The sequence below is a fragment of the Chiloscyllium plagiosum genome, chromosome 13 (assembly GCF_004010195.1).
Source record: "Chiloscyllium plagiosum isolate BGI_BamShark_2017 chromosome 13, ASM401019v2, whole genome shotgun sequence".
Taxonomy (NCBI): Eukaryota; Metazoa; Chordata; class Chondrichthyes; order Orectolobiformes; family Hemiscylliidae; genus Chiloscyllium; species Chiloscyllium plagiosum.
The window spans coordinates 80,247,856-80,258,723 of NC_057722.1; the positions used below are offsets into that span (position 1 = coordinate 80,247,856).

Sequence of the window (10,868 nt, forward strand, 5' to 3'; positions counted from 1 at the left end):
TTCCTAACATGTATCTCCTCTAGCTTACCAGTCCATTTCACACTCTCCTCTTCAACAATACGGTTCCTCTCATTCGTAAATACTGAAGAAAAGTACTCATTCAAGACCTCTCCTATCTCTTCCGACTCAATACACAGTCTCCCACTACTGTCCTTGATTGGACCTACCCTCGTTCTCGTCATTCTCATGTCTCTCACATACGCATAAAATGCCTTTGGGTTATCCTTGATCCTCTCCGCCAGAGATTTTTCATGCCCTCTCTTGGCTCTCCTAATCCCTTTCTTCAGGTCCCTTCTGGCTATCCTGTATCCCTCCACTGCTCTGTTTCAGTTTCAGAGCTGTGTCATTACACACAGCTGAAGAAGTGCTTTCCTGAAGAAGGGCTCATGCCCGAAATGTCGATTCTCCTGCTCCTTGGATGCTGTCTGACCTGCTGCGCTTTTCCAGCAACACATTTTCAGCTCTGATCTCCAGCATCTGCAGCCCTCACTTTCTCCTGTGTCATTACACATAAGAGCATCCAAACAAGGAACAGGAGTAGGCCACTTGCCCCATCATTCCTGCTCCACCATTTGATAAGATCCCGGCTGATCAGATTTCAACCTCTCTTGACATCCCTGCACATCCCTGGACAGTCTTAGTCATCAAGAATCTCTGCCTTCACAATATCGAAAGATTCTGCATCCGTGCCCTTTGGAGGAAGGGAATTCCAGAGACTCTCAACCCTCTGAGAGAAAAAATGTTTCCTCTTCTTTGTCTTCAGTGGGCGCCTCCATACTTTATTATGAAAATGGTGGCAGATTAACAATGCTCAGGCTCCTGCTCGTCTGCTGTTTTCTTCTGCCCATTTCTCTTTTTCTTTACTTTGCCTCTTTTCTTTCCAACTTTCTTCTCTCTGCTGTTCTCTCTGACCGTTTGCCCTCATGGGGAGTTCGGCTGCGGTGGGCCCAGTGCCAGAGCGTGGAGTCCAGCTCAAGACCCCTGTTAACTGCCGCGCAGAGGGGCATTGGGACAGTTTCAATTCCTTTTTGTTCGGTTTCTTTATTTTCAGTTCTTGTTTTAAATTCTAGCTACTGTATTCTATGATGGTGCTGTTTAAATGATGACCCCTAGTTCTGGGATTCTCCCACAAGAGGAACCATCCTTTCCACATCCGCCTGGTCAAGTCCTCTCAGGAGCTGAGATGTTTCAATAAAGTGATCTCTGTGTTTTCTAACCTCCAGAGGAGACAGGCCCAGTCTGTCTGGCCTTTCCTCATACGATGGTCCCATAATGTCTGAACACGTTGATTAAAAAAAAATCAAGCAAAGTTACTGAAAGTGGCCATTTGACCCATCGTCCTATCCTATCCCATCGTCCAGCAGCTGGTCATTGTAACATTCTGACTCAATGCATGATGCAGTTTGATGAACGGGTTTGTTAGGATTCTGGTAACAAATCCCTGCCAGTCATTAATGCCAGTGCTGCTGCTTTGCCAATCGATAAAACAGGAAGAACATTTTCTCCCATCAGGCACTGGGCCAATCCAGTGAGGGCAATTGTGCAGGAGCTTTGCCTGAATGGTTGTGAAGATGCCTCACAGATGGATCTGAGCATAGGTCTGAAGTTCTCTCATTGATTCCAGAGAAATGGCAGAGACCTGGCTGATGGGTGTTTCGCTGTATCACTCACACACAGACCCGGTTGCACTGGGGTGTGATGACAGTAAAAAGCAAGGTGACCATAGTACAAGTGGACCATGAGGCTACTCTCTCATTACAGGGAGACAACAGGTGGTGGTTTAACCTGAGGGACACTACGCCTCAGGCGAGGGGAGAGGTTGGGAAGGAGAGACCTTCACAGTAACCTCAGATGGTGTGGGAATTGAACCACACTATCACTCTCCATTGCAAACCAACCATCCACACTAACTGACTCCAAACGTGGTGATTGTAACTGCTCTGTGTGAGGGTTTCTCGACATGTCAATGACTTTGTTCACCCCTCGCTGCTGTCGTTTGGAGGCAGCTGACAGAGTGTTGGATCTTGAATAAAATGGTGACCTTCTGAAAAAAGATGCCAGGGAGGGGAAGTGCTTAATGTAAGACCATAAGACCCTGGGACAGAAGTAGGCTATTCGGCCCTCAAGTCTGCCCTGCCATTCAGTGAGATCATGGCTGATCTGATAATTCTCAACTCCGGTTTCCTGCCTTCTCCCTGACTGTTTCAGTCTCATAGCTACTTAACAATCCAGCCTTGACACCCCTCTGCAGTCAAGAATTCCACAGATTCGCTCCCCTCAGAGAGAAAAAATTCCTCCTCATTTCTGTCTTAAATGGTCAACTCCTTACAACCTCTGGTCCTAGACTCTCCCACAAGGGGAGGCAACCTCTCCATATCTCTCCTGTCATGTCACCGTAAGAATGGTGCATGTTTCTATCATTACTGTCAATCCAAAAGGCCCAATCTACACAGCCTCACCTCATAAGATAGTCCCTCCATACCTGGCTTTAGCCTGGTGAAACTTCCCTGAACTGCCTCTCGCATCTTTTCTTAGAAAAGGGGACCAAAACCACATTATTCCCAGCTTGTGGTCTGACTAGTGCTTTGAATAGTTTTAGCAAAATCTCCATCCTTTTATATTCCATTCCCTATGAAATAAAGGCCAACATTTCATTTACCTTCTCTATTACTCACTGAACTCGGATGCTGGATTTTTCTGACTTATGCACAAGGATGCACACATCTTTCTGTTCAGTAGCTTTCTGCATTTAAATAATATTCAGCTCCTCTAATCTTCCTGCCAAGGTGCTTAACTTCACATTTTCCCACATTATATTTCCTCCATCTGCCAAGTTCGAGGCACTCGGTTAACCCGTCTCTATCCTCCTGCAGATGCTGTCACTCTCTCTACTTGCCTTCCCAAGTATTTGAGTATCATCACAAACTTGGCTAAGGTACATTCACTTTCCTCATCAAAGCCATGAATATATTGTGTAAATAATTGTGGTCCCAACACAAATCCCTGTGGTGCTCCACTATTTACAGGTAGACTTTCTGAAAATGCCCTGATTCCCCCTTCTTGCAGCATCAAAGATACTGGATGAATATAACTGTGTTGTAAATTCCTGCGTTCTATTTTGGACCTAAGCCAATGAGAACTGAAGTTTCCAACAATTCATAGAAACCCATGAATCCAAGATTGTAACCTAACCTTCAGGATCACAGAATAGCTTGGAGCTGAGTGTTTATGAAAGACAGATGAACGAAGGGAAATAATAAATGAACAAAATAAGAAAATAAGTCTCGTATCTATAGTTTAGTTTTGGTTTTCATATATTTTCATTTGCAAGAACTTTGGAAGAGCCTACCATGTAGTAGAAATTTAATGCACCCTTCAGGAATTTAAGTCAATTCAATCCATCAGTTTTACAATCCCGATAAAAACTAAACGAACTGCAGATGCTGGAAATCAGGAACAAAATTAGAAACTGCTGGAAAAAGCTCAGCAGGTCTGGCAGCATTTGTGGAGAGAAATCAGAGTTAATGGTTTGGGTCCTTCCTGAGGAAGGGTCATTGGACCTGAAAGGTTAACTCTGATTTCTCTTCACAAATGCTGACAGACCTGCTGAGCTTTTCCAGCAATTTCTGTTTATGATTGTCACAGTCCAGTTGTATTTTCACTCGTAAGTTGTCATAGTTCCTTCTTTTTCTTTTTTAATCGGGGGATGGGGGCTGGGCCAGCAGTTATTATTTAACCCTGACTGCTCTGTCGAAGATGATGGTGAGCTGTCTCCTTGACCCACTGAAGTCCTAGGGGTTTAGAAACATCCATAAAGCCCTTAGGGAGGAAACTCCAGGAGTTTTGCCGCTGGTTTAGAAAAAACAGTCCACTGAAATATCAAAATGGCCTTCAGCTCATCAACTTTCTTTTATTTGAAACATGTTATTCAAAGAAAAACTAGCCTTAAATTTACTGTGTATCATTGTGTGGTGTTGTTCCAAATTCCCCTTTATACTTTTCGATATACTTTGGTGACATATAAGGCAAACACTTTTGTTTTTTGAAGTTGTGAAATTAAATTTTTCCGTTCCAGGTATTTGGTGTTTTCAGTCAATGTATCATAATCCATTCTCCCTGTGTTTAATTCAACTTGGTAAGAATCACAGAATCACAGAATCCCTACAGTGTGGAAGCAGGCCCTTCTGCCGAAAAAGTCCACACCAACCCTCCGAAGACTATCCCTACCAACCCCATTCCCCTAAACTATTACTCTACATTTACCCCTTACTGATGCACCTAACCTACAAATCCCTGAACATGATGGGCAATTTAGATTAGATTACCTACAGTGTGGAAACAGGCCTTCAGCCCAACAAGTCCACACCGACCCGCCGAAGCACAATCCACCCAGACCCATTCCCCTACATTTACCCCTTCACCTAACACTATGGGCGATTTAGCATGGCCAATTCACCTAACCTGCACATTTTTTTTTGGACTGTGGGAAGTAACTGGAGCACCTGGAGAAAACCCACGCAGACACGGGGAGATTGTGCAAACTCCACACAGTCAGACTGCCTGATGCGGGAATTGAACCCGGGTCTCTGGCACTGTGAGGCAGCAGTGCTAACCACAGTGCCACCGTGCCGCCCACAGATTACTTACAGTGTGGAAACAGACCCTTCAGCCCAACAAGTCCACCCTAACCTGCACATCTACCACCCCTTGAGAAAAAGAACAGGAAATGACGTCACCATAAGAAATGACATCACCACCAGAAATGACATCACCAACCCAAAGAAACCCAAATATATAAATAGAAAGAAGGAATCATCAGCAGTGCTTTGTCTGGAGGCTCACTGAAGATGTTACCTCGTGTGGTGACGAAAGATCTGAAAATGAACCTTCCAGTTCAGCAAGCAAACCTACATCTAGAACCTCAACCTAAACTACAAATCTTCTCAAAACTCACTGCACATCTAGCAGATTGTTGGTGTGAGGTCTGAGTGATCACTAAGTTTGGTTTGCATTAGTTGTGTAAGCTGTGAGCACTGGCCAATGTCCCTGGCCCACTAGACTGTTGATCGTATGTTATGGTGGGGCAGGAATTCTGGTGGCTCCTGACCGGAGGCTAAAAGCTTGGAATGACAGATGGTAAGGTGGCTTTATTTCTTCTCACAAAGCTACAGTTGAGAATATTAAGAGTATTGTCAGTGTGAACTATTGTAATAGAGATGTGTGAAAAATGATCAGGCCTTCAAATCGTTTCTTCTCAATCTTTAAGGGAAACATAAACAGGAATTCCCAGAGATTGCTCCCTGGTTATCCAGATTACATCTGGCAGACAATGGCATTGATGGAAGGGGAAGCAGCAGCACCATGGGTCCAATAATGTTTACCGAAATATTGTCTCAGTAAGTATCATTACAAATATCCTTCAGATTCACTATATTTTGGAAGATTTAGGTTTTGAAGGGTGTGAAAGAATCAATTTATTCCAGGTTTATAGGAGATAACTGGAGTGATTTCTTTGAAAGGGATCATTGAAAGTTCACTATAGTTTGAAATAACTCCACAGAGGCCGGTATCCCATCACCAAGTCACCCTTTATTCACACACAGAGCGTCCTTGACACTGATCCAGCTCCCTCAGAGCCAGCTCTCAGAGTGAACAGAACCTCTGACACTCCTGTTTCTATCTGTCAGCCAGGGTTCCCCGACTGGACAAGATTAACCCCAATCAGGGAACTCATATTCTACTCATGTTATAATCACTAGACAGATAGAAGCCTTTTTTTAACAAGACTTCCTGGAATTCATATGATTTTGAATATTTGATTTGATTTGATTTATTCTTGCCACATGTATCTAAGTTCAGTGAAAAGTTTTGTTTTGCGAGCAGTTCAGGCAGATCGTACCATACAAAGATCATAGGGTGAATGAACAGAGCGAGGAATACAATGTTTCAGCTGCAAAGAAGGCACACAAAAAGCAAGATCAACATTAAATTTGAGATTTGAGAGGTCCATTCAGAAGTCTAATAATAGCGGGGAAGGAGCTATTCTTGAATCTATTGGTATATGTGTTTAAGCTTCTGTATCTTCTGTCCGATGGAAGAGTTTGGAGGCGATTATAACCGAGGTGGGAGGGGTCTTTGATGATGTTGGCTGCATTCCAAGGCAGAGAGAAGTGTCGGTGGACTCAATGGATGGAAGGTTGGCTTGTGTAATGGTTAGGGTGTGTTCACAAGTCTCTGTAGTTTCTTACAGTCCTGGGCAGAGCATTTGCTGTACCAAGCCGTAATGCATCTGGATAGGATGTTTTCTATGGTGCGTCTATAAAAGCTGGTGAGGATCCTTGTGGACATGCCGAATTTCCTTAGCCTCCTGAGGGAGAGGAGGCATTGTTGTGCCTTCTTGAACGTTGCATCAACATGGATGGTCCAGGACAGATTGTTGGTGATGGTCACTCCTAGGAACTTGGTAGTCTTGCCCTCAGCACCATTGATATAATTAGGACAGTGGCCTCCTCCTTGCTTCCTGAAGTCAATAATCAGCTGTTTCATTTCAGATAAGTGCTTGCTTTACTGTAGATCCTGACTGGCACTGTTTTGAACCCTGATTCATCTGGAAAATTTGGACTCAGTAACAAGAAGCCTGCTGGGAAGGCCTGTCTGGTGAATTCTCCCATTTCTGAAAGAGTCCTCTTGTTGAGTGTAGAGTGAAACCTATTTGATTTTCTGAATGAATGATTGAAGGAATTCTCAATATTGTATTTCCTTAGTGATCTGTGTCTATCAGGACTTCAGAGGTGACCCTATAGGATTAGTGACCCACCAACACAATTTGAACTTCAGAACAACAGACCAGAACATTCTACAATTATCCTTTTGGCTTTCAAGAATGTTTCCAATGACAACAAAGTATATTTTTTTTCCTTTTTTAAAAATCATCAGAGGGAATTTCATTTTCTATTCATTTCTCCTAACAAACATGTATCTGTGTGTTCACCTGTGCATTTTGAGAATATTTCAAAGGATAAACATTTATGCTTCTATATTACTGACTACGTGCCTTAACCACAGATTAGTGAATAAGTTTTGTTTTGATAATAAAGCAGTAGTTGCATTTACTAAGAAACCTGGTTGATAGATCGTGTTTAAAATTGGATCCAAACAAGGTATTTAATTGGGCATCTTGATGACAGGAAAAGGTATTTTTATTTTATGATGTAACCCATGGAGTAGTGGCACTATAGTGACACTGCACCCTTCCAGCCTCTGTCATAACAGTACTTTTGAAAGTCTCTGTAATCTGACTGGCTGTGTTCACTGTAACCTTGGAAATATTTAACCTGCTTTGGGGAGGCAGTGACATGCTGACAATGTGACTTGACTAGCAATGCAGAGCTGAAAAGTGTGGTGCTGGAAAAGCACAGCAGGTCAGGCAGCATCAAGGAGCAGGAGAGTCGACGTTTCGGGTTGGGCCCTTCATCAGGTTCCTGCTCCTCGGATGCTGCCTGACCAGCTGGGCTTTTCCAGCGTCACACTCTCAACTCTGACTCGCCAGCATCTGCAGTCCTCACTTTCTCCGAGCAATGCAGAGCTCCAGGTTAATGTTCTAGAGACTCCCACAGGGTTTGAAACTCACCAATGCAGATGGTGAGCTTTGAATTCAATTTTAAAATAAAGGTGTAAAAAAGTTAGCCCAATAGCAACTACTGTCAATAGTGGGAAAAAAAGCATTTGGTTCACCAATCACTTTTCAGGAAAGAAATCTACCATCCTTACTCTGTCTGTTCCTCTTTCTCATGATCTGATAATTATTGTGCTACTTTCACATGACAACAGCTATGCAGGCAAACAAAGTTCCATGTACAAAATGTGTGGCTCTGCTATTAACTTCACAAATTCAACATTTACCACTCTGGTTCAGCACTTTGATATTTTAAACAGTGTGAAGTCACCGTAGTGACTCAATAGATAGAAGTCACACTTGAAACAGAAATTACTAACTGGTCTGAAGTGATGTGATGTCTTGGAGCACTTTAAGGTCCATTTCAATACAAGGTATTGTTGAGATTAAGTAGTCAAGGCTAACAGAGGATGTTACAGCAAATTATGGGCCAGTGTTCCTCTGTTTTTCTTTCTAGTGGTATTTAGAATTGAACTATCCCTTTTATCACCTTTTCTTTTATCTCTGGGCTCATCTGAATGGAATTTTCCTTACAGGCTGATTAAATTTTCAGATCATTTGATGGAACTGGATCTGGATAATAATTGCCTGGGTGAGCTGTGTGGAAAGGAGATACTCAAAGCCTTAAGGGAGAGGAAAGAAGGTACTGTCAACTTTTTTTCCTTTTCAATGTGTCAGGCACATGAATAGGAAAGGTTTAAAGGGATATGGGTCAAGCGCAAGCAAGTGGGACTAGTTTAGTTTGGGAAATTTGGTCAGCACGGACAAGTTAGACTGACGGGTCTTTTCCTGTGCTGTGTGACTCTATGACTCTGTTAGTTTATCAGCAACTTAGAGCAAAGGGGCTAGCTATCCAGAACATTGGCTCCAATATTTGAAAGAGAGTCAGGAATATACTTTTGGGGAACAAGTTCAAAGCTGGAGTCACTGATGGTGTTTGTTTTCCCTGACATTGTGTAGATATTTACTATGGGATCTTTTACATATTTGTTGCTGGCTACCTATTGGATAGAAAAGCCTGTGGAACAAGGCTTCAGTTGAGTAGCCAAGACATTGTAGGGGAGGGGGTGCTCGGAGAGGGGAAGTGGCAGCATTGTGGTATTGCCAATGCATTGCTAACTCAGTATCCAAGGGTAATATTCTGGGAATATGGGACCTCGGCGAAATCTGAATTCACTACAAATCTGGAATACCAAGATTACTTAATAGCCATAAAACCACAGTCAATTGTTCTAACCCATCTAGTTCATCCAGATCCTTTAGCAAAAGAAATCTGCTGCCCTACTGTGGTGTTTTTTTGTTATTTATTCACATAATGAGGACATTGCTGACTAGGGCCAGCATTTATTGTCCAGAGGGTAGTTAAGAGTCAACCCCATTGCTGTGGGTCTGGAGTCACATGTAGGCCAGACCAGGTAAGGATGGCAGCTTCCTTCCCTAAAGGACATTAGTGAACCAAACAGCATTTCCTTGACAATTGGTTCTTGCTCATCTTAATGGATTCTTAATCCCAGATTTCTTTTTAAAATTGAATTCAGATACCGCCATCTGCTGTAGCAGGATTTGAAACTAAGCCACACTTGAAACAGAAATTACTAACTGGTCTGAAGTGATGTGATGTCTTGGAGCACTTTAAGGTCCATTTCAATACAAGGTATTGTTGAGATTAAGTAGTCAAGGCTAACAGAGGATGTTACAGCAAGTTATGGGCCAGTGTTCCTCTGTTTTTCTTTCTAGTGGTATTTAGAATTGAACTATCCCTTTTATCACCTTTTCTTTTATCTCTGGGCTCATCTGAATGGAATTTTCCTTACAGGCTGATTAAATTTTCAGATCATTTGATGGAACTGGATCTGGATAATAATTGCTGTTACTTAGGTCGCTGGATTAAAAATCCAGTGATAATACCACGAGGCCATTGCCTCCCTTATGTGTGACTCCAGACCCACAATAATGTGGTTGACCCTCAACTACAGATGGGTGATAAATGTTGGCCCAAACAGTGGCACTCAAATCTTATAAACTAATTTTTTTAAAAGTATGTGGGGGAGGGATTGATGGATTATATGGAGGTGGAGTCAAGCGTCTGCAAAGAGAGAAACAGTGTTAATGTTTCAAATCCAGTCTGACTCTTTACCAAGCCTATACGGAACCCGAAACATTCACTGTTTCTCTCCCCACAGACACTGACAGACCTGCAAGGTTCCTCCAGCAATTTCTGTTTTTAATTTCACATTTCCACCATCTATAGTATTTTGCTTTGGTAAGTGTGTTATGTCATTGGTGGATAGAGGATGGGCAGATGTCTGTTCCTATTGACCCAGGAACAGTGCTGTAAATGTACTTGCATAATAGATCCTGAACTTTCACCTTCCAGGTTTCTTGTAACGCTGAAACACAAACAAATGGGTTAAATATTAAAAACTTGCCAAAATAGAGATCTTTGCCTTAAACTGTTTTACTCACAAATGCATTTCCTTATAGTGCCTTATCCTGCTTTAATTAAAGTTACAATCTGGTGAAGTGGGGCTCTCTTTGGAATCTTTAAGGTTTTAATTTCTTGCTTGACTCAAACTTGCCTTTGGTTTCGGTGGGAGGAGAGTTAAGGCTATTCTTATATGTCTGTAGTGACCACAGTCTAGAGAAGATGGTCCTATCCTGACAGTAATATTGGTTTAACTTATCTTAAACAAATCAATGCTGACTGTCTTTGACTTACTGTAAATTTCTATTAATTGCTATTAATTCCAATTCAAATATTGAATTCTAATGGTTTTTCCACCATAGCTCCACATTGGTGTGGGAATGACAATGCATGATCTGAATATGTCATTGTACATTGAAGGCAATGAGACACTTCCCTATTCCCCAAGAGAAATTGCACCTGTTGAGACCAAACAAGAAACAGAAATTGCTGGAGAAACTCAGCTGGTCTGGCAGCACCTGCAGGAAGAAAGCAGAGTTAAGGTTTTGAGTCCGGTGACTCTTCATCAGTGGCTTTAACATGGGAGAACTAGCAGTACTAACTGTTGCTAACACACTAACACACACACTAATACACGCACACTAACACACTAAAACACACTAAAATACACACTAACACATACACACTAACACACAAAAACACACACACTAACATACTAAAACACACTCACTGACACACTAAAACACACACTAACACACACACTAATAC

The 10,868-nt window shown here is 42.3% G+C and overlaps 1 protein-coding gene across 1 annotated transcript in view; it reads left to right on the forward strand.

Annotated features, from left to right (window-relative positions):
- The window catches only part of LOC122555673, a 56,226-nt gene that overhangs the window by 37,880 nt on the left and 7,478 nt on the right, over positions 1-10,868 (forward strand). The window contains exons 7-8 of the mRNA XM_043701669.1: positions 5,267-5,396; positions 8,212-8,318. Of these exons, the coding sequence (XP_043557604.1) occupies positions 5,267-5,396; positions 8,212-8,318 (237 nt within the window). The remainder of the gene's footprint in view (positions 1-5,266; positions 5,397-8,211; positions 8,319-10,868) is intronic.